Source organism: Balaenoptera borealis, assembly GCF_965194805.1.
Source record: "Balaenoptera borealis genome assembly, chromosome: 3".
In the NCBI taxonomy this organism is placed as follows: Eukaryota; Metazoa; Chordata; class Mammalia; order Artiodactyla; family Balaenopteridae; genus Balaenoptera; species Balaenoptera borealis.
The window spans coordinates 168422733-168446556 of NC_138866.1; the positions used below are offsets into that span (position 1 = coordinate 168422733).

At 36.2% G+C, this 23824-nt stretch overlaps 1 protein-coding gene across 2 annotated transcripts in view; it reads right to left on the reverse strand.

Annotated features, from left to right (window-relative positions):
• Nucleotides 1–8541: 8541 nt before the first annotated feature.
• The window catches only part of CCDC7 (coiled-coil domain containing 7), a 324264-nt gene continuing 308981 nt past the window's right edge, over nt 8542–23824 (reverse strand). The window contains exons 45-47 of one of the 2 annotated variants that reach the window (XR_014242606.1): nt 17763–17979; nt 16910–17048; nt 8542–13708 (exon numbers count right to left, since the gene is read on the reverse strand). Coding sequence is in view for 1 of the 2 variants with exons in the window: in XM_082385250.1 (XP_082241376.1) it covers nt 22989–23008 (20 nt within the window). In the remaining variant the exon portion in view is untranslated. Of the gene's footprint in view, nt 13709–16909; nt 17049–17762; nt 17980–21767; nt 23009–23824 lie in introns of those variants that run through there. The other variant, XM_082385250.1, reaches the window with a different exon arrangement.

The window sequence follows — 23824 nt, forward strand, 5'->3', positions numbered from 1 at the left end:
TTAAAGATCTAAACATGAAAGACAAAAGTATAAAATTAATAGAAATCAATGTAAAAGATATCTTTGTAATAACTTTTCTAAGGCTCCTAAACCCAAATCACAATAAAACAATTAATGTATTTCACTGCATTAAAAATAAAGATTTCTGATCAACTAAACAATAGAGACATAGTTAATGGCATAGGTGGCAGAAAATATTGGCAACATTTAAAACCAATAAGCAATAAATATCTAGACTATGTAAGGAACCCCGCAACATCAACACAAATGGATAATAAATCAAACCCTTCCTTAGAACAGAATACCTAAATTGCTAAAAATGTATATGGATAAAAATATATACGAAAGGAAACGGTTGCTTAAAGATGATGATCATGATTAGAAAAGTACAATTTGGAAGAATGAAATACCACTTTATGCTCACCTGATTAGGACAAATTAGAAAGCCTGGTAACATCAAGTGTTAGTGAGTGGTTGACTGGCAGGAACCTTCAGGCACTGCCACTGAAAGTGCAAACTAGTACTGCTGCTTTGGAACAGCTGAGTAGAACTTCAGGAAAACAAATTATACCCTGGCCCCCTGCAATCTCACTCTTGCGGTGTTCACCCTGCAAACATGAAAAAGGCATGTGGTTACAAATAATTGGATCCCATCACCAGGGAACTGGATGACTAGAGCATTAGAGTGTGATGCATCAGTGAGAAGCAATGGCTCAGATATACTTGCAACTACAGAATAGTGCTTAAAATGTATGGCTGTTGAAAAGAAAAAAGTAAGAGATCTACAGTAGCACACTACACAAATTTAAAATACTTGCATAAAACATATATTTTTCAAACATCAAATTTATCTAAGGACACATTAAATACATTAGAGCAAATGCCTGTAGCTGAGTAGTAGAGGAGTGGGAAAAGGATAGGGATGAATGTGATAATGTAAAAATAAGAGAGGGACCTTGAATAAACTAGTGATGATAATATGCCACAGTATTAGTAGTATGATTAACTCAACTGTATCTCCCTTCAGTTAAAAAAAAAAAAAAAAGCAAAGTTAGAAGTGTTACACATTCACAATCCATTTAAGGAAAAGTCACTCAGTATTGAATTGTATCTTTCTATTTGAATACAGAAAAATAATGACCATTCAAGCTTACTGTTTTATGTAAAATTTTAATATTAAAATCAATAAAATGTAGGTAGAAAATTCAGTGATATCTCTGAGTTTACATTAGTTTATTGATGCTATTATTTTAAAATTTTTAAATATAATTTTCAAGAAAATAATTGCTAAAATTAAGTGACCCAGATATGAAATTTTGTTATACTCTTACCTTTATGCGACTTTGCTCTCTGTATCCTTTGGAAAACAAATTTATAAACTCTTCTAAAAGCTTTAAAGTCTTTGCTCCTCTAGAATATTTTCAAAGCTTATTCTTGTTAGATTTTCTTCATTTTTCTCTAAACAAATTAAATAGCAAATTACCTTGAAAAATTATAATTAGAAAACAATGTAAACCTTTTTTATGGGTAAAATATTCATAACATAAAATCTGTCATTTTACCTATTTTTAAGTGTACAGTTCAGTGGCATTGAGTACATTCACAATGATGTGCAACCATCACTATCGTTCATCTCCAGAACTTTTTTTTAATCTTTCCAATCAGAAACTTTGTCCATTAAATAATAACTCCCCATTCACCCTTTCCCCAGCCCCTGGCAACCATTCTAACTTTTGTCTCTATGAATTTGAGTACTCTCTCTCATATATGTGGAATCATGCAGTATTTGCCCATTTGAGACTGGCTTATTTCACTTACATAAGTCTTCAAGGTTCATCCATGTTGCAGCATGTGTCAGAATTTCCTTCATTTTTCAGGCTGAATAATATTACATTGTATGTACATGTATCATTTTCTTTATGCATTCATCCATTGTTGGAGACTTGGACTGCTTCTATCTTTTGGCTATTGTGGAATAATGCTGCTATAAACAGGAGTATACAAATATCTGTTTTAGTCTCTGCCTTCAATTATTTTGGGTATATGTTTCATTATTTTCAGGAACTGCCATACATTTTCTACAGTAAACGTACCGTTTTACCTACTTGCTATTTTCTGTGATTAAAAAAAATTAGCCATTCTAATGAATGTGAGGTGATATCTCATTGTGGTTTTGTTTTGCATTTTCTTAATAATTAGTGATGTTGAGCATCTTTTCACATACTTGTTGGCCATTTGTTTATTTCCTTTGGAGAAATGTCTATTCAAGTCATTTGCCCATTTTTAAAAATAAATTTATTTTTGATTTATTTGTTTTTGGCTGCACTGGGTCTTTGTTGCTGCACGCGGGCTTTCTCTAGTTGCGGTGAGCGGGGGCTTCTCTTCGTTGCAGTGCGCAGGCTTCTCATTGTGGTGGCTTCTCTTGTTGCGGAGCATGGGCTCTAGGTGCATGGGCTTTCAGTAGTCACAGCACGTGGGCTCAGTAGTTGTGGCTCACGGGCTCTAGGGTATATGGGCTTCAGTAGTTGTAGTGCATGGGCTCAGTAGTTGTGGCTCACAGGCTCTAAGGCACACGGGCTCGAGGGCACATGGGCTTCAGTAGTTGTAGCACACGGGCTTAGTTGCTCCGCGGCATGTGGGATCTTCCCAGACCAGGGATCGAACCCGTGTCTCCTGCATTGGCAGGCAGATTCTTAACCACTGTGCCACCAGGGAAGTCCCCATTTGCCCATTTTTAAATCAGGGTTTTGTTTTTGTTATTGAGTTGTAGGAGATATTTATATATTCTGGATATTAATGCCACATCAGATATATGATTTGCAAATATTTTCTCCCATCCTGTGGATTGCCTTTTCACTCTGTTGATAGTATCCTTTGATGTAGAAAAGTTTTCAATTTTGTTGAAGTCCAGTTTATCTATTTTTTCCTTTGTTGTCTGTGCTTTTCGCATCATTTTCAAGAAATTGTCAAATCTAATGTCATGAAGCTTTCCCCATTTTAAGAGTTTTGTAGTTTTAGCACTCATGTTTACATCTTTGATCTACTTAGAATTTTTAAATATGTGTAAGGTAAGGATCCAACTTTTTCTTTGCATGTGGATATCCAGTTTTCCCAGCACCACTTGTTGAAGAGACTGTTTTCCCCACTGAATGGTCTTGGCACCCCTGTCAAAATTCATTCGACCATATATGCAAGGGTTTATCTATGGGCTCTCTATTGTATTCGATTGGCCTATATGCCTGTCTGCATGCCATTACCACACTGTTTTGTTTATGTAGTTTTGTGGAACATTTTGATATCCGAAACTGTAAAACCTCCAAATTTTTCTCCTTTTTCAAGATTGTCTTGGCTATTTGGGTTCCCTTGTGGATCCATATAAATTTTAGTATGGATTTTTCCATTTCTGCAAAAATGTAACTCAAATTTTGATAAGGATTGCACTGAATCTGCAGACCACTTGGGATAATACTGACATCCTAACAGTATTATCTTCCAGTCCACGAACATGGGAAGTCTTTTCATTTATTTGTGTCTTTAATTTCTTTCAGCAATGTTTTGTAGTTTCAGTGTACAAATCTTTTGCCTTCTTGGCTAAGTTTACTGCTAAGTATTTTATTCTTTTTGATACTATCATTAACAAAATTATTTTCTTCCTTTTCAGATTGGCCATTGTTAGTGTAGAAACACAACTGATTTTTGCGTATGGATTTTGCATCCTTCAACTCTGCTAAATTTATTAGTTTTAACAGTTTTTCTGTACGTGGAATCTTTAGGGTTTTCTACACATAAGGTGATCATGTTGTCTAAAAATATAATTTGACTTTTCCCTTTCCAGTTTAGATTCCTTTTATTAATTTTTCTTTCCTAATTACTCTGGCCAGGACTTCCAGTACTATATTAAATAGAAATGGCAAGAGTCAGAATATTATCTTGTTCCTGATCTTAGATGAAAAGCTTTCAGTCTTTCATCATTGAGTATGTTAACTGTGGACTTTTCATATATGGCTTTATCATGTTGAGTTAGTTTCCTTCTATTCCTAGTTTTTTGGGTGTTTTTAATCATGAAAAGGTATTGAATTATGTCAAATACTTTTTCTGCATCAATTGAGATGATCATGTGTTTTTATTCTTTCATTCTGTTAATGTGGTACACTTCATTCAATTATTTTAATATGTTGAACCACACTTGCATTCCATTAATAAATACCACTTGGTCATGGTTTGTAAACCTTTAACTGCTGAATTCAGTTTTCTAGCATTTTTTTGAGCATTTTTACATTAATATATACAAGTGATACTGGTCTATATTTTTCTTCACTTGTGATGTCTTTGTCTTTGGAATCAGGGTAATGCAGTCTCTTAGAATGAGTGAGGAAGTGTTCACTCTTTCAATTTTTTAAGAGTTTGAATTAAGATTGATGTTAATTTTTCTTTAAATATTTGGTACCATTCACCCATGATGCCATCTGTTCTGGGGCTTTTCTTTGTTGGGAGGTTTTTGATTACTGCTTCAGTTTCCTTGGTATTATAATATGTTCAGATTGCCTATTTATTTACAATCACTGTTACTAGGCTTTTTCATTTTTAAATTTTTTTTTTTAAATTGAAGTACAATTGACTTACAATATTGTATTAGTTTCAGATTTCAACATAGTGATTTGATGTTTTTATACACTACAAATGATCACCACAATAATCTAGTTACCATCTGTCACCATATAAAATTATTATATTATTGGCTATATTGCCTATGTGATACATTACATCCCTGTGACTTATTTATGACTGGAAGTTTGTATGTATGTCTTAATCTCCCTCACCTATTTAACTCAACCCCCTACCCCTCTCCCCTATGTCAACCACCAGTTTTTTCTCTGTATCTATGAGTCTGGTTCTGTTTTGTTATGTTTATTCATTTATGTTGTTTCTTAGATTTCACATATAAATGAAATGGTGTGTAGTATTTGTCTTTCTCTTTCTGACATTTCACTTAGCATAATACCCTTTAGGTACATCCCTGTTGTTGCAAATGGCAAGATTGCTTTTGGTTTTATGGCTGAGTAACATTCAATTATGTGTGTGCATACACACACACATACACAAACACACATATACACATCTTTATCCATTCACAAGTGAGACTCTTGTAGGCAGCATATATATGCATTTTGTATTTTATCCAATCAGCCACTCTGTGTCGTTTTTTTAATTTTTAGCTGCGTTGGGTCTTCGTTGTTGTGTGTGGGCTTCTCATCGCGGTGGCTTCTCTTGTTGCGGAGCACGGGCTCTAGGCGCGTGAGCTTCAGTAGTTGTGGCATGCAGGCTCAGTAGTTGTGGCTCGCGGGCTCTAGAGCTCAGGCTCAGTAGTTGTGGCACATGGGCTTAGTTGCTCCACAGCATGTGGGGTCTTCCCAGACCAGGGATCGAACCCATGTCCCCTGCATTGGCAGGCGGATTGTTAACCACTGCACCACCAGGGAAGTCCCTACTCTGTGTCTTTTCATTGAAGTATTTAGTCCATTTATACTTAAAGTAATTATTGATGCAAATGTACTTATTGTTTTCTGGTTGTTTTTGCAGTTCATTTTTGTTCCTTTCTTCTTCTTTTGCTCTCTTCTTTTGTGATCTGACTAGTTTCCAGAGCTCCTAAAATGTTATTTTAGTCAGCCTTTAGTTTTTTCCAAGTTTCTGAGTCCACCATCTTGCTGATGTCACTCCTCAAAGACAATGTAAATCTTGTAAATTTTTAACAAGTGTTAATTATCAATTAGTACCATTTTCCCCCTTCAATCACCTTAGCAATGGAAGGTACCTCTGGGAATTCCCAACTTCATTTCTTATTTCTAAGTAAGACTGCAATGAAATATGTTAGAAAAAAAAATCTTGCCAATCTAAGCATAACCTTAGGCCCTTTGAAATTTTTCTTTCTCCATCCCAGACCTACTTTAAACCAGGTTGCTCCACATTGGTGATGCAGTCTCTAAAGGTAAGTAATTGCAAACATGAGTTTATAATCTACCTCTTCAGCCAACTCATGACTTGAAATTGTCATCTTGCCCTATTCAGTCTTATTCTTCCTTTTTTGCCCTATATCTAAGCCCTTCAATTTCCATTTTGGACAACTCTCTTAAGTCAGACCTGTGTGGTGCATTCTTCCTTTGCCACTCAGCCATTAAATCCAATTTTGTTTTCAGACTTCTATTTGAACAGCCTGGTTTATTTTGTTTCTTACATACCTCATATCTTCATCACACTTTCATTGCTACTATCCTATTTGATTCTTACAGTCGTTGGGCATTAAGCTTTATCCAAGGCTTTTAATGTCAATCACTTTATCCTTACCTCTGAGGCATATATGATGTGTTCTATACACTTTGGAAAAAGGAAACATAATCTTGCAGTATTATGGTTAAATTATGAAAGCAAACATATATTATCAAAACAGAACCCTTAAAAGACAAGAGAAATCCCCTGAAAGAAAAAACAATGAAACAGACCTCTCCAGTCTACCAGATCCCAAGTTCAAAAAGGAGGTAATAAAAATACTGAAGGAGTTAAGAAAGGCTATCAATAGAAATGCAGATCATTGTAACAAGGAACTAGAAACTATAAAGATGAGCCAATTAAAATTAGAAAACCCATTTGCTGAGATGAAAGCTGAGCAAAAGGCAATAAATAGCAAACTAGATAATGCAGAAGAATGAATAAGTGATCTGGCAGAGAGGATAATGGAAATCACCCAATCAGAAAGCAGACAGAAAGACAAATGAAAAAAAATGAAAGCAACATATGAGACCTATGGGATAATATAGAGCAAGACAATCCACACATAATAGGAATCCCAGAAAGAGAAGAAAGAGAAAAGGGGATCGAAAATGTATTTGAAGAAACTATGGCTGAAAATTTCTGAAACCTAAAGAAGGAAACATATCCAGGTACAGGAAGCACAAAGAGCCTCAAACAAGATAAACCCAAACAGACCTACACCAAGACATATTATAATTAAAATGACAAAAGTTAAAGAGAGGATTCTAAAGGCAGCATGAGAAAAACAAAGAGTTAGTTCCAAGGGACCCCCATAAGGTTATCAGCTGATTTCTCTAAAGAGAGAGATTATCATACTAAGTGAAGTAAGACAGAGAAAGACAAATATATGGTATCACTTATATGTGCAATCTTAAAAAATTATACAAATGAACTTATTTGCAAAACAAAAACAGACTCACAGACATAGAAAACAAACTTATGGTTGGTTACCAAAGGGGAAAGTTCAGGGTGGGGAGGGGGGGATAAATTAAGAGTTTGGGATTAGCAGATACAAACTACTATATATAAACAACAAGGTCCTACTGTATAGCACAGGGAACTATATTCAATATTTTGTAATAAACTATAATGGAAAAGAATATGAAAATATAAAAGTATATATATATTTACATATATATAAAAGTCTATACATACATATAACTGAATCACTTTGCTGTACACCAGAAACAAAACATTATAAATTAACAATATTTCAATTAAAAAGTGTTATACGTAGATATGTGTACTATACATACTTATGTATTCACAAATTCTGTATATAATTCATCTTACTATATACATATTCATTTAACATGTTTCCCTCATTAGATTCTGAGTTGATGAAATGATGCTTGATTGGTTTACCCTTGTAAACCTAACAATTAACACTGTGCCTGGATATAATAAACACTGAATTTTAACTGATTTAATAAATGAATGGAAAAAAAAAAAACCAAACAGAACCTGTTCTTCTGTCCAAATCTTAAATTTAGGGTTTCTTGTTCATATTCTCATTTCATTATACAAATACTCTCTGGGTGATTACTGAAAAATGTTTTAAAAATAATTCTAGACTTACATACAAGTTGCAAAAATAGTATGAAGACTTTCCGACATACCCATTACCATGGGGTTTATTCTAGACTTTCCAACTTACTTACCTATAATTTCTCTCTCCAGCACTGAGAAACCTGGCTCTTACATTCCATCATTCCTGTATTTATTTGTTCAACCCCAGTATACACGTATATTCAGAATTGGTAGCCTGTACTCCTGCAAGAAACAAATTTATTGACTAGAGTTTAGTGTTTACATACATTATTTTTGTCTTGAATTTCAGTTACCAGTATAATTTGATTTTCTTCAATCAATATTGTACTTAAAGGATTATTCTTAATTAAGAGAAGCTTATAAAGCATTTTCAATGGTTCTGATGATAATAATTAGGTCACCTTTGGTGCCAGGCACTGACCCAGGACTCTACTTTTAATATTGTCTCATTTAACTGCCTTTAAAATATTTTTCAGTTTTACTCAAGCTCCACCAACAGGAATAACTTATATGAAGGTAGAATTTGACTCGATGAGAACCATTTCTGACAGTGAGAGACTTCCTACAATCAAGAAAGTGAGACTATTGTAGCTAGATACACTAAGTACAGGCCAAAAAACCATCTTTCAAATATCAAGTTGTACAGGGAGATCAGCTCTGTGTTTTGTGACCACCTAGAGAGGTGGGATGGGGAGGGTGGGAGGGAGGGAGATGCAAGAGGGAAGAGATATGGGAACATATGTATATGTATAACTGATTCACTTTGTTAAACAGCAGAAACTTACACACCATTGTAAAGCAATTATACTCCAATAAAGATGTTAAAAAAAAAATCAAGTTGTAAAAGTAATTCTACATGGAGAAGAATTATACTTTGTATATGATTTGTTACAAGTTGTGCTCTAAAATCTAGGGTGTTTAAAGAAATACATTCTACAAAATGAAGGTAGAGAAAAGAGGATAAAATGTTATCCTTCCCCGACATCTCACATTCAGGTCTCACATTTATCAAAATAAATTACTGTGCTGATGAAATACATAGATATATACATATATATACATATAGTCTTAAAACTTGTATATCTGTATATAAAATTTGTCAATCTGTGTATCACTGAGGTGACAAAGAAACCACTTTCATTCTGTCTCTGGGATCTATAATGACTGTATATTACATACTGAGTTCCTATAGGTGAAAGATTTTTTTTTTAACATCTTTATTGGAGTATAATTGCTTTACATGGTTGTGTAGTTGCTGCTGTGTAACAAAGTGAATCAGCTATATGTATACATATATCCCCATATCCCCTCTCTCTTGTGTCTCCCTACCACCCTCCCTATCCCTCCCCTCTAGGTGGTCACAAAGCACCAAGCTGATCTCCCTGTGCGATGCAGCTGCTTCTCATTAGCTATCTATTTTACATTTGGTAGTGTATATATGTCAGTGCTACTTTCTCACTTTGGCCCAGCTTACCCTTCCCCCTCCCTGTGTCAAGTCCTTTCTCTACGTCTGCATCTTTATTCCTGTCCTGCCCCTAAGTTCATCAGAACCTTTTTTTTTTTTTTTTTTTTTTTAGATTCCATATATATGTGTTAGCATACGGTATTTGTTTTTCACTTTCTGATTTACTTCACTCTGTATGACGGACTCTAGGTCCCTGTTTCGTTTTACGGCTAATATTCCATCATATATATGTGCCACATCTTCTTTATGCATTCATCTGTTGATGGACACTTAGGTTGCTTCCATGTCCTGGCTATTGTAAATAGTGCTGCAATGAACATTGTGGTACATGAGTCTTTTTGAATTATGGTTTTCTCAGTGTATATGCCTAGTAGAGGGATTGCTGGGTCATATGGTAGTTCTATTTTTAGTTTTTTAAGGAACCTCCATACTGTTCTCTATAGTGGCTGTATCAATTTACATTCCCACCAACAGTGCAAGAGGGTTCCCTTTTCTCCACACCCTCTCCAGCATTTATTGTTTGTAGATTTTTTGATGATGGCCATTCTGACTGGTGTGAGGTGATACCTCATTGTAGTTTTGATTTGCATTTCTCTAATGATTAGTGATGTTGAGCATCTTTTCATGTGTTTGTTAGCAATCTGTATATCTTCTTTGGAGAAATGTCTATTTAGGTATTCTGCCCATTTTTGGATTGGGTTGTTTGTTTTTTTGATATTGAGCTGCATGAGCTGCTTGTATATTTTGGAGATTAATCCTTTGTCAGTTGCTCCGTTTGCAAATATTTTCTTCCATTCTGAGGGTTGTCTTTTCGTCTTGTTTATGGTTTCCTTTGCTGTGCAAAAGCTTTTAAGTTTCATTAGGTCTCATTTGTTTATTTTTGTTTTTATTTCCATTTCTCTAGGAGGTGGGTCATCTTGCTGTGATTTATGACATAGAGTGTTCTGCCTATGTTTTCCTCTAAGAGTTTTATAGTGTCTGGCCTTATATTTAGGTCTTTAATCCATTCTGAGTTTATTTTTGTGTATGGTGTTAGGGAGTGTTCTAATTTCATTCTTTTACGTGTAGCTGTCCAGTTTTTGCAATACCACTTACTGAAGAGGCTGTCTTTTCTCCATTGTATACTCTTGCCTCCTTTATCAAAGATTAAGGTGACCATATGTGCATGGGTTTACCTCTGGGCTTTCTATCCTGTTCCATTGATCTATATTTCTGTTTTTGTGCCAAAGCTACTGTCTTGATTACTGTAGCTTTGTAGTATAGTCTGCAGTCAGGGAGCCTGATTCCTCCAGCTCCGTTTTTTCTTTCTCAGTTTGCTTTGGCTATTTGGGGTCTGTTGTGTTTCCATACAAATTGTGAAATTTTTTGTTTTAGTTCTGTGAAAACATGCCATTGGTAGTTTGATAGGGATTGCACTGAATCTGTAGATTGCTTTGGGTAGTAGAGTCATTTTCACAATGTTGATTCTTCCAATCCAAGAACACGGTATATCTCTCCATCTGTTTGTATCATCTTTAATTTCTTTCATCAGTGTCTTATAGTTTTCTGCATAGAGGTCTTTGTCTCCTTAGGTAGGTTTATTCCTAGGTATTTTATTCTTTGTTGCAATGGTAAATGGAGTGTTTCCTTAATTTCTCTTTCAGATTTTTCATCGTTAGTGTATAGGAATGCAAGAGATCTCTGTGCATCAATTTTGTATACTGCAACTTTACCGAATTCATTGATTAGCTCTAGTAGTTTTCTGGTAGCATCTTTAGAATTCTCTGTGTACAGTATCATGTCATCTGCAAACAGTCACAGTTTTAATTCTTCTTTTCCGATTTGGATTCCTTTTATTTCTTTTTCATCTCTGATTGCTGTGGCTAAAACTTCCAAAACTATGTTGAATAACAGTGGTGAGAATGGGCAACCTTGTCTTGTTCCTGATCTTAGTGGAAATGGTTTCAGTTTTTCACCACTGAGAACGATGTTGGCTGGGGGTTTGTCATATATGGCCTTTATTATGTTAAGATCCCTCTCTGCCTACTTTCTGGAGAGTTTTTATCATAAATGGGTGTTGACTTTTGTTGAAAGCTGTTTCTACATCTATTGAGATTATCATATGGTTTTTATCCTTCAATTTATTAATATGGTGTATCACATTGATTGATTTGCATATATTGAGGAATCCTTGCATTCCTGGGATAAACCCCACTTGATCATGGTGTATGATCCTTTTAATGTGCTGCTGGATTCTGTTTGCTAGTATTTTGTTGAGGATTTTTGCATCCATGTTCATCAGTGATATTGGCCTGTAGTTTTTTTTTTTTTTTGTAACATCTTTGGTTTTGGTATCAGGGTGCTGGTGGCCTCGTAGAATGAGTTTGGGTGTGTTCCTCCCTCTGCTGTATTTTGGAAGAGTTTGAGAAGGATAGGTGTTAGCTCTTCTCTAAATGTTTGATAGAATTTGCCTGTGAATCCATCGGTCCTGGGCTTTTGTTTGTTGGAAGATTTTTAATCACAGTTTCAATTTCAGTGCTTGTGATTGGTCTGTTTATATTTTCTGTTTCTTCCTGGTTCAGTCTTGGAAGGTTGTGCTTTTCTAAGAATTTGTCCATTTCTTCCATGTTGTCCATTTCATTGGCATATAGTTGCTTGTGGTAATCTCTCATGATCCTTTGTATTTCTGCAGTGTCAGTTGTTACTTCTCCTTTTTCATATCTAATTCTGTTGATTTGAGTCTTCTTCCTTTTTTTCTTGATGAGTCTGGCTAATGGTTTATCAATTTTGTTTATCTTCTCAAAGAATCAGCTTTTAGTTTTATTGATCTTTGCTATCGTTTCCTTCATTTCTTTTTCATTTGTTTCTGATCTTTCTTTCCTTCTGCTAACTTTAGGGTTTTTTTGTTCTTTCTCTAATTGCTTTAGGTGTAAGGTTAAGTTGTTTATTTGAGATGTTTCTTGTTTCTTGAGGTAGGATTGTATTGCATTAAACTTCCCTCTTAGAGCTGCTTTTGCTGCATCCCATAGGTTTTAGGCCATCCTGTTTTCATTGTCATTTTTTTCTAGGTATTTTTTGACTTCCTCTTTGATTTCTTCAGTGATCTCTTGGTTATTTAGTAGTGTATTGTTTAGCCTCCATGTGTTTATATATTTTACAGGTTTTTTCCCCTGTAATTGATATCTAGTCTCATAGCATTGTGGTCGGAAAAGATACTTGATATGATTTCAATTTTCTTAAATTTACCAAGGCTTGATTTGTGACCCAAGATATGATCTATCCTGGAGAATGTTCCATGAGCACTTGAGAAGAAAGTGTATTCTGTTGTTTTTGGATGGGATGTCCTATAAATACCAATTAAGTCTATCTTGTTTAATGTATCATTTAAAGCTTGTGTTTCCTTATTTATTTTCATTTTGGTTGAACTGTCCATGGGTGAAAGTGGGGGTGTTAAAGTCCCCTCCTATTATTGTGTCACTGTCAAAACATTCTTAAATGTAGAAATTTAAATACCTATTGATATTTTTTTTTTACTAAATCAGTAGCCTATCAACATAAGCACGTTTTGAAATGGTGCAATAATTCTAGATTCTGGAAAAAATCTAATTAAATACATGAGAGTATTATTTTATTTAGTTTTACTTCATTTCAGTTTTCAAACAGAAAACGAACCAAAATATTTATTAATAATATTTAGAACTGTTAGAAGCTGATAAAAATATCCTAAAAATAAATAAAAGACATCTTCACATAAAAAGAGGCACATGATTAGATAATAATCAGTCATGAAAATCCATCAGTCTCAGCGCCAAAAGAGAAAACAAGGCAACAATAAAGATACTAGACTACTAACTTAATATTTACAAGTTTTTTCCTTTTATTCTTTTCAATGTTCCTTTAACACTAATACCAATTAAACTTGATATTAATTAATAACATTCCCACACAGAATAAGTTCTCTGAATTTATAAATAATGTCTTTTATAGTTCAGCTAGAGCTAGTAGTATGATTTGCAGTCTCACTAGGTTTAATAAATATTACATAAATAATAACAACTTTGTTCTGATCAATGAATTTACAGTTTTAATATGAAAAAAACTAAAGCAAAATCTTTTCTAAATTCAGTTCCTCTATCTGGAAGTGTAAGAAATGTATGGCAGTGACTTTTGTCTATATAGTATCATAAAGAATAGATTTGCAAATAATTGACACAAATAATTATGACATTATCAAGACATGCAGAGCACAAATTTCATTTAATTGCTTTTACACCACACCAGAAGGCATTACAGGGACATGAGTGAACAGAAGCAAGTTGGAACTTCAACAGAGATCTCCTTTCTTAACATCAGCAACAGAGGCTTTTATCTTAGCTTCAAATTTGTTCCACATGGTAAAGAAGAGTTCTGAAAATAAACCAAGTTGTTATAGTTTTCATTTAATTGAACTTCTAATATACACACAAGCATTTCTAAAACTTTCAGCTTTGTGCATCTCTCATCATTAGAGTAAATTCTACACTAATTGCATGGCATTTTTCAAAATATTATCTAGAGATTTTGGTTTTCAAAATCAATGATCTTTCTCTCAATGCTTAAGAAGTTCATTTTAGCTGAACCTTGACAAAGAATCCCTCCTTTAGTAAACTTTGGTTGGGTTCCTCTAAGACCTCTTTTCAAGTAGGCCTCATACTTGGCCCTGTCCTTGGCCTGCCTTCAGCAAGAAGGCTGTTAGGGTAATTTAGTAGGAATCCCCCACCCCTGATGCCTCCTCTTAGTAATGTTACATCCACTGATCCACTCACTTACTCTGCTCATTGGCTGTAAATCCCCAGCTGTTTTTGCTATGTTTGGAGTTGAGTTCAGTCTTTGTCCCCTACTGCAATAGTGTCGAATAAAGTCTTCATTACCATTTTAAACAAATATCAGAATAATATTTTTTAAATAACATTGTAAAGCTGGCTATTATGGACTATGGCCTTTTGGTGGGATATATACTAGAGATTAAAATCCTGGACTTTAGAGTCCAATTTTATGGGTTCCCATCCTTTATCTGCTGCTAATGTGCTCTATGACCTTGAGCAATTTAAATGAACTTGTGTCCTTGATAGTTTCTACCACTCTGACCCATGCCCAAACTGAAAGGCTTGGGAATTCTAAGATAGGAATTATGCTTGTATTTTGGGGAACTGAGAAAGTTGACCATGGGCACCCAGCCTGTAGCTTGCCATCTGCAACTCAGGCACCTGACTGGCTGTCTGGAAGGTGATAGGAGGGTAGAAAAGGTATGGGAGAGAGAACAATCACAATGCTTTTTCTCTTCCCAGTCTGTATGTTCAGAGATAGCAGTCTATGTCTCCGTGAAACTCTTGAGTTGTGTGTTCCTGCCATTCGATTAAAGCAATGATAGACTTCAAAATGTCAAGCAGCTGCATGGACCAGGATTTCACTCAATAAGAAGCTATCAATACCCTGGATGCTAGTGACCAATACCTCTATTCCCTGGCCCAGGGATTCAGCCATTTCTGTTGAAAATTCATATCCTGTAAGTTACAGTTACTGCCTACACCCTGTTTAAAAATTCCATTTTATTTGCCACTGCAGTGCTTATTGACCTAGAGAGGAGCATAACAAACTGAGAATTGTTTTCTAAATCAGAAAACAATTGCATGATGCTCCTGCCTCAGGAACCTAACTGTGTAATCTGGTATCTAGGAAACTCTACTCTCTCTCCGCACCTGAAATCATGGCCCTGTGCAAGAAGTTAGCCACCAATATACAGAGGGGGAAAATATGTTCCTTGAACCACGCCCCTCCCCCCAAGTAATCTCATGTTCTTGAAAAGAAAAATAAGGATTTTTGCCTCTCATCACATACTAAAATATCAAGTGGTTACATTTAGATTACTATCTGCTCCTGTTGTGCTCTAATCTCCTGGACCAGCTCTATGAGACATTTTGGAACTGAATGTTTAAGATACCAATAATATGATTTCAATTAGGGATTGTGACAAATAGAAAATGGAATGCTAGAGGTACTCTCGCCAACTGAATAAGCCTCAACAGCATGAATGATCACATAATTTTTATGAACAAAATATTATTCTACTACCTTCTGGACAGAGCTTGTTTATAAAGATGATATTCTCATTTACATACCAAAGCAGACCTCACATTAAACTTTGGATTAGGTAGTCCAGATCTCTCTTTAGCAGTACCATTTTTAGAACAACCATAGTAAAAAATATATTCAGAAGTCTAGAGAAATACTCACTGAGCCTTTTTCAGTTTACTTAAAGCATTAATATGATCTCTAAAAGTTTTTAGGTTTTGAGTGAATCACAATAAAACCAAAGGAATTATTGAATTTCTAGAGATCATTAGATATTCATTCTTATAACTGTGCCCTGACTACTAATTATCTGACCTCCTCAAGAACTGATGAGACTTGCCTTATCTTTGAAGGCAACTAAAGCCTTCCAAAGGCTGTAGCCTACTCACTTTTGCCCACTAATTCTGGCCGAATTTGATCTATTCAGAGTCCGTGGTTGAAACTGACATCGTCTGCTCAATATTAAGGGCCATCCTGCTATCCTAAGAAGCATTACATCTTATCCAACAGCTCTGCTGAAATACTACTCCTGCTCCTACTTCTCCTGGGAGATATATTTAGTTGTACTGGTCATTAATCAGTAAAAAGGTTTCCTATATGTCCTTCTGGATAGCTCACTGCCTTCCCAGGTCCTGATTGGTTGCTGGATCACTGATAATTCTTGAGTTGTGCTGTCCAATATAGGAGCCACAAACCGTATATTGCTGTTTAGATTTAAACTAATTAAAATATACTAACCACATTTTAAGAGCTCAATAGCTGCATATGGCTCATAGCTCCCATACTGGAGGGCACAGATATAGAACATTTCCATTATCACAGGAAATTCTGTTGGGGAGTGCTTGGAGAGGAAGTCGTAATTGCCATGAACAAGGTGGTCTGGGAGAAGGAACATTTAAGTGAGCCCAATATAGACTGAATCTATTTATTGGGCCCCACTAGGCCAGTAGCTACAAGATCCAGATTAAAAAAAAAAACCAGCCACAACCATTTGTATATGGGCTGAGGTATCAATTGATTGCCCTTATATCATCAAATAATAAGCATCATGGTGCTCAACTCTGGCTGCACAGTTTAATCACCTAAGGAGAATCTGGTTTAATTGGTCTGGGGCTGGGGCAGAGAATTGGTAACTTTTAAAGCACCCCAGGTGAATCCTATTTTGTAGATAGGCTTGAAAAGCACTGATTTAGCACATATATTAGCTCATTTAATCAAATGATCACATAATTAATGTATAAATTATATTCACTGTTATCTGGATAGTCCACAGAAGCAAATTGAGAAGTTGGATTGGGTCCAGCAGTCACCATTCATAGGATCAGACTGCTATGCTGAATTTATGTTGGAAAAATAATTCTAGAGAGAAGTATAAAATTTGCATTGCTCACAATCCAATTATTGGCAACTTGCAACAACAATTCTCCTATTCATTTCTGCATATATTCTCTCTAAAACCCTCACAAAAGTTATTAATACACATTATTTTTATATTACCTCTGGGACCTTTCACAGTTTCAGAGAATAATCAGTAATTAGTGAAGAATTCCTCCATTTATTTTCTCTTGACTGATACTTTATGCTCACTCAATTGATGATTTCTTCTTGCCATGTAAGTTGTACTTCTTTTTTACTACTGTATACAATGTAAATAATATTTTATAATGAGAGATTATAGAGGATAGCCACTATTTCATCAACTTTATTCTACTCTATATTGTTTCTGTAGAAATCCAAATTTCCTTATTAAATATTGATATAAAACATAACTCCAAAATACTAAGGTTAATATTTGTTACTAACTGCTCTAATTCTTGCTGACGAAATACAGTAACATTCAAGGTACAAAAGGATTTTCTATAAGTTTAAATACCTATGTCAGTAATAATCCAGACTGGATTATAGACAGTTTCATCCAGTAATATTTATGCTTCCCAGGGCACAGTAAAAATGTGGTTAAAAATAATATCTTAACTATTATTAAAATTGCTAATAACATTGACTGTTACATATATGTATACAATATTATACATTATTATAATAATAAGATTGTTAACAACAATATTATTAACATTGGTTGGTGAGATTCATGTCTTTAAAATTCTTATCACTTGTATTTTGTCTCATTACAAATTCCACAGAATATGCTCCAACACATATCAGTTAGGTTATTGTCATGGGGCATTTATGTTTATTTCCTTTCCTTTTTGAAATTGGTTGTGCAGTGTTTAAACATTGCTATTTTGAATCAGGTGAATATTTTCATCATTTGTAATTTATTCAATAAAAGACAACTGTAACTTTTTCAAACTTAGGAAAAAGGAAAAGCCATTCAAACATTCAAACTCACCCTCCATGATCTGGGTCTACCCTGTTTATTCAGGATCTTTCTCATTATTGTTCAATAAGCAGCATCCACTCAAGGCAGTGTTATTTTCATAAGGCTTCCACTCTTGCAATTTCATTGCTGTCTCGACGAATTTGCTCATGTTATTTATTTTGCCCAGAATTAATTTATTCTCAAAAGTATGGGCGGGGTAGAGATTTTCGGGTAGCAGTATATGGCACTTTAAAGGAAAATTATTGTGTGATTAAAAAATAGTTCTATTAAATTTCATTATAGTTGATATAATTTTTATTATATGTGACAGCATGAAAAACAGAATATTATATACAAATATTAACAATGGAAATGGAAAAGGAGTACATAAATCTAACTACCTATGTTTCTATAGAAATGTTTCTCCAATTTTAGCCTGCATCAGAATACCCAGAGAACCTGTTAAACAAATTAGTGGCCTTGAACCCCACAGCTTCTATTTCAGTAGGTCTAGGGTGGGGTCCAAGAATTTGTATTTCTAGTAAGTTCCTAGTTAATGCCCAGGCTGCCAGTCCAGGGACCACACTTTGAGAAGCATTGATAGAGGACTTCAAAAAGTTCAAGTTCACTAGAATACTGCTTTTTGGAATACATAAAATGTATATGCTTAATATATCTATGCTTTTCAAAAAATCAGTCAGTTTTAATTAAGTCAATTTCTGAGCTGCAAAAGAAAGGAATCAAAAGAAATCAGTTTCAGGGAAGAAACAGTGGCAATTCCTTTTAGGTGGAAGACTCATATCTCTGAACTGATGGAGTCAAGATTGGATTATAAAATATCTACTGACTTCAATGATGTATGTTGCAACATTGTTATAGAAAGAAAACTGGAAACAACCAAAGTGTCCATTTAACAGAGGCCTAGTTAAGTAATATACTTCTACTGCCAATAATAACATACTTCCAGTATGCTCAGATATAAAGGACTTAAAAAGAACTAGGTTGATTTGGATATGCTGATGTGGAAATATTTTCAAGATATATTACTATGCTTTAAAAAGTAAAGGAACAAAAAAGATGCATGATTTATTTGAATAAATAATGATAGAGGTGATGTCAGCACGATAGAGGGCTAGGAGGTCCCAATGCTTGTCTCCTTCACAAACAAGCAAAATAATAAACGAAAAACTGCAAACCAATGAAAATAGCTCTAGGAGAGTTCTGCACTACAAAGAAAAAGCAGCAGAAATCTGGAGGAGCTCAAAATCCAAGGATGGCTGCATAGAAAAATGCAGGAAGCATTTTACCTGAGTCACCTCATCTTCTAGCCCAGGCCAGCTAGGAGGGATCCCCTCAGAGGAATTTCACCCCATGAGGAAAAGGAGAGGAGAACCCCAGCAAGCCTCACTGCCATGGGGAACTCCCACATATGCACCAGTGCTAATCCCAAGCTGATGGAGCTGCCTGGAGTCCCCCCGCTACCACACCCCTCCCCCATTACTCCCCAGGGTTAGAGCTGTCACTGTACTAAGACCTGTCCCCAGGACCCAGTTGCTGCTGTGCCCCATTCTCTGAGATTGGGAAGCCATAGCGCCTTACTGCCTATGGAACCAGATGAGCTGCCACTGCTCTGAGCCTCATCCCAGGTCCTAGGCTGTGGCTTTGACTCACCATTACCAGGCCAAGCTGCTGCTGCTCTGTACTCCACCCTCTGTAGCCACTATCTGGACCCACCTGGCTTTAATGGGTTATCAGCTGGATGCATTGCTGCTGCTCTGTGACTGCCTCCCTGGGCCAGAGTTGGGGCTTTGACCCACCATCCCCATGCCATGCTGCTACTGCACCCTGCTTCCTGGGCCCAAGCCACTACTGCACCCTGTCATCCCAGGGCCCATGCTGTAGCTGAGTCCCCCTCTCTCCCCAAGTCACTGCAGCAAACTGCAGAGACCTAGACCTCGGTTCCACAGGAGATGTGCACATGCCCACACCTCAGACTCTAGCGCCAGACAAGAACACTATAAGAAAAGAAAGTTATAGGCCAATCCCTGATGACCATACATGCAAACATTCTTAACAAAATACTAGCAAATAGAATTCAAGAGAACATTAAAAGGATCATAAGCCACGATCAAGTGGGATTCATCCCTGGGATGCAAGGATGATTCAATATAGCAAATCAATAAATGTGATATGCCCCATTAACAAAATTAAGGATAAAAATCGTATAATCAATTCAATAAATGAAGAAAAAATTTAACAACTTTCAACACCCATTCATGATAAAAGGTTTCAACAAGTTAGGTATAGAAGGAATATACCTAATAAAGGCCATATATGACAAGCTCACAGCTAACATACTCAATGGTGATAAGTTAAAACCTTTTTCATCCAACATCAGGAACAAGACAAGGATGCCAACTCTCACCATTTCTACTCAAAATAGTACTGGAAGTTCTAGCCATAGCAATTAGAGAAAAAAAAGAAATAAAACACATCCACATCAGAAAGGAAGAAGTAAAATGTAGTTGTTTTCAGATGACATGATTTTATATATAGAAAATCCAAAAGACTCCACAAAAAAAGTTAGAACTAACAAATGAATTCAATAAAGTTGCAGGATACAAAATCAACATACAGAAATCAGTTGAATTTCTATATACTAACAGTGAAACATCTGAAAGAGAAAATAAGAAAAAAAATCCATTTTACAACAGCATGAAAAAAATACTTAAGAATAAATTTAAGCAAAAACACTTTACCTTGAAAATTATAAGACAATGATGAAAGGAATTAAAGAAGACACAAATAAATGGAAAGATATCCTGTGCTCTTGAATTGGAAGAATTAATATTGTGAAAATGTCCACACAAAGCCATGAAAAGATGCTCAGCCTCACTAATTATTAGAGAAATGCAAATCAAAAACACAAATTACCTCACACCTGTCAGAATGGCTATCATCAAAAAAGTCTACAAATAACAAATGTTGGGAAGGATGTGGAGAAAAGGGAACCATTGTACACTATTGGTGGGAATGTAAATTGGTGCAGCCACTATGGAAAACAGTATGGAGGTTCCATAAAAAACTGAAAATAGAACTACCATATGATCCAGCAATTCCTCTCCTGGGTATATATTCGGAAAAAAGTGAAAACACTAATTTGAAAAGACATATGCGCCCCAATATTCATAGCAGCACTATTTACAATAGCCAAGACACAGAAGCAACCCATGTACCCATCAACAGATGACTGGATTAAGTAGATGTGGTGGGTATATATACAGTGGAATATTAGTCATAAAAAGAATACTACCGTCTCACTCCCTCTTGCGAGAACACCAGAATCACAACTAGCTGCTGGACAATCATCGACAGGAAGACACTGGAAATCACCAAAAAAGATACCCCACATCCAAAGACAAAGGAGAAGCCACAGTGAGACAGCAGGAGGGGCGCAATCACAGTAAAATCAAATCCCATAACTGCTGGGTGGGTGACTCACAGACTGGAGAACACTTATACCACAGAAGTCCGCCCACTGGAGTGAAGGTTCTGAGCCCCACGTCAGGCTTCCCAACCTGGGGGTCCAGAAATGGGAGGAGGAATTCCTAGAGAATCAGACTTTGAAGCCTAGTGGGAATTGATTGCAGGACTTCAACAGGACTGGGGGAAACAGAGACTCCACTCTTGGAGGGCACACACAAAGTAGTGTGCACATCGGGACCCAGGGGAAGGAGCAGTGACCCCATAGGAGACTGAACCTGACCTACCTGCTAGTGTTGGAGGGTCTCCTGCAGAGGCGGGGGCGGGGGCACTGTGGCTCACCGTGGGGACAAGGACACTGGCAGCAGAAGTTCTGGGAAGTACTCCTTGGCGTGAGCCCTCCCAGAGTCTGTCATTAGCCCCACCAAAGAGCCCAGGTAGGCTCCAGTGTTGGGTTGCCTAAGGCCAAACAACCAACAGGGAGGGAACCCAGCCCCACCCATCAACAGTCAAGTGGATTAAAGTTTTACTGAGCTCTGCCCACCAGAGCAACAGTCAGCTCTACCCACCACCAGTCCCTCTCATCAAACCTCTTAGATAGCCTCATCCACCAGAGGGCAGAGAGCAGAAGCAAGAAGAACTACAATCCTGCAGCCTGTGGAACAAAAACCACATTCACAGAAAGATAGACAAGATGAAAAGGCAGAGGGCTATGTACCAGATGAAGGAACAAGATAAAACCCCAGAAAAACAACTAAATGAAGTGGAGGTAGGCAACCTTCCAGAAAAAGAATTCAGAATAATGATGGTGAAGATGATCCAGGACCTCATGAAAACAATGGAGGCAAAGATCGAGAAGATGCAAGAAATATTTAAGAAAGACCTAGAAGAATTAAAGAACAAACAGAGATGAACAATACAATAACTGAAATGAAAACTACACTAGAAGGAATCAATAGCAGAATAACTGAGGCAGAAGAACGGATAAGTGACCTGGAAGACAGAATGGTGGAATTCACTGCTGCAGAAGAGAATAAAGAAAAAAGAATGAAAAGAAATGAAGACAGCCTAAGAGACCTCTGGGACAACATTAAATGCAACAACATTCCCATTATAGGGGTCCCAGAAGGAGAAGAGAGAGAGAAAGGACCAGAGAAAATATTTGAAGAGATTATAGTCGAAAACTTCCCTAACATGGGAAAGGAAACAGCCACCCAAGTCCAGGAAGCGCAGCAAGTCGCATACAGGATAAACCCAAGGAGAAACACACAGAGACACATAGTAATCAAATTGGCAAGAATTAAAGACAAAGAAAAATTATTGAAAGCAGCAAGGGAAAAATGACAAATAACATACAAGGGAACTCCCATAAAGTTAACAGCTGATTTCTCAGCAGAAACTCTACAAGCCAGAAGGGAGTGGCATGATATACTTAAAGTGATGAAAGGGAAGAACCTACAACCAAGATTACTCTACCTGGCAAGGATCTCATACAGATTTGATGGAGAAATCAAAATCTTTACAGACAAGCAAAGGCTAAGAGAATTCAGCACCACCAAACCAGCTCTACAACAAATGCTAAAGGAACTTCTCTAAGTGGGAAACACAAGAGAAGGAAAGGATCTACAAAAACAAACCCAAAACAATTAAGAAAATGGTCATAGGAACATACATATCGATAATTACCTTAAACATGAATGGATTAAATGCTCCAACAAAAAGACACAGGCTTGCTGAATGGATACAAAAACAAGATCCATATATATGCTGTCTTTAAGAGACCCACTTCAGACCTAGGGACACATACAGACTGAAAGTGAGGGGATGGAAAAAGATATTCCATGCAAATAGAAATCAAAAGAAAGCTGGAGTAGCTATACTCATATCAGATAAAATAGACTTTAAAATAAAGAATGTTACAAGAGACAAGGAAGGACACTACATAATGATCAAGGGATCAATCCAAGAAGAAGATATAACAATTATAAATATATATGCACCCAACATAGGAGCACCTCATTACATAAGGCAACTGCTAACAGCTGTAAAAGAGGAAATCGACAGTAACACAATAATAGTGATCCAGCAATCCCACTACTGGGCATATACCCAGAGAAAACCATAATTCAAAAAGACACATGCACCCCAATGTTCATTGCAGCACTATCTACAATAGCCAGGTCATGGAAGCAACCTAAATGCCCATCGACAGACGAATGGATAAAGAAGTTGTGGTACATATATACAATGGAATATTACTCAGCCATAAAAAGGAATGAAATTGAGTCATTTGTTGAGACGTGGATGGATCTAGAGGCTGTCATAAAGACTGAAGTAAGTCAGAAAGAGAAAAACAAATACCGTATGCTAACACATATATATGGAAACTAAAAAAAAAAAAAAGGTTCTGATGAACTTAGGGGCAGGACAGGAATAAAGATGCAGACGTAGAGAAAGGACTTGAGGACACGGGGAGGGGGAAGGGTAAGCTGGGCCAAAGTGAGAGAGTAGCACTGACATATATGCACTACCAAATGAAAATAGATAGCTAGTGGGAAGCAGCTGCATCACACAGGGAGATCAGCTTGGTGCGTTGTGACCACCACAAA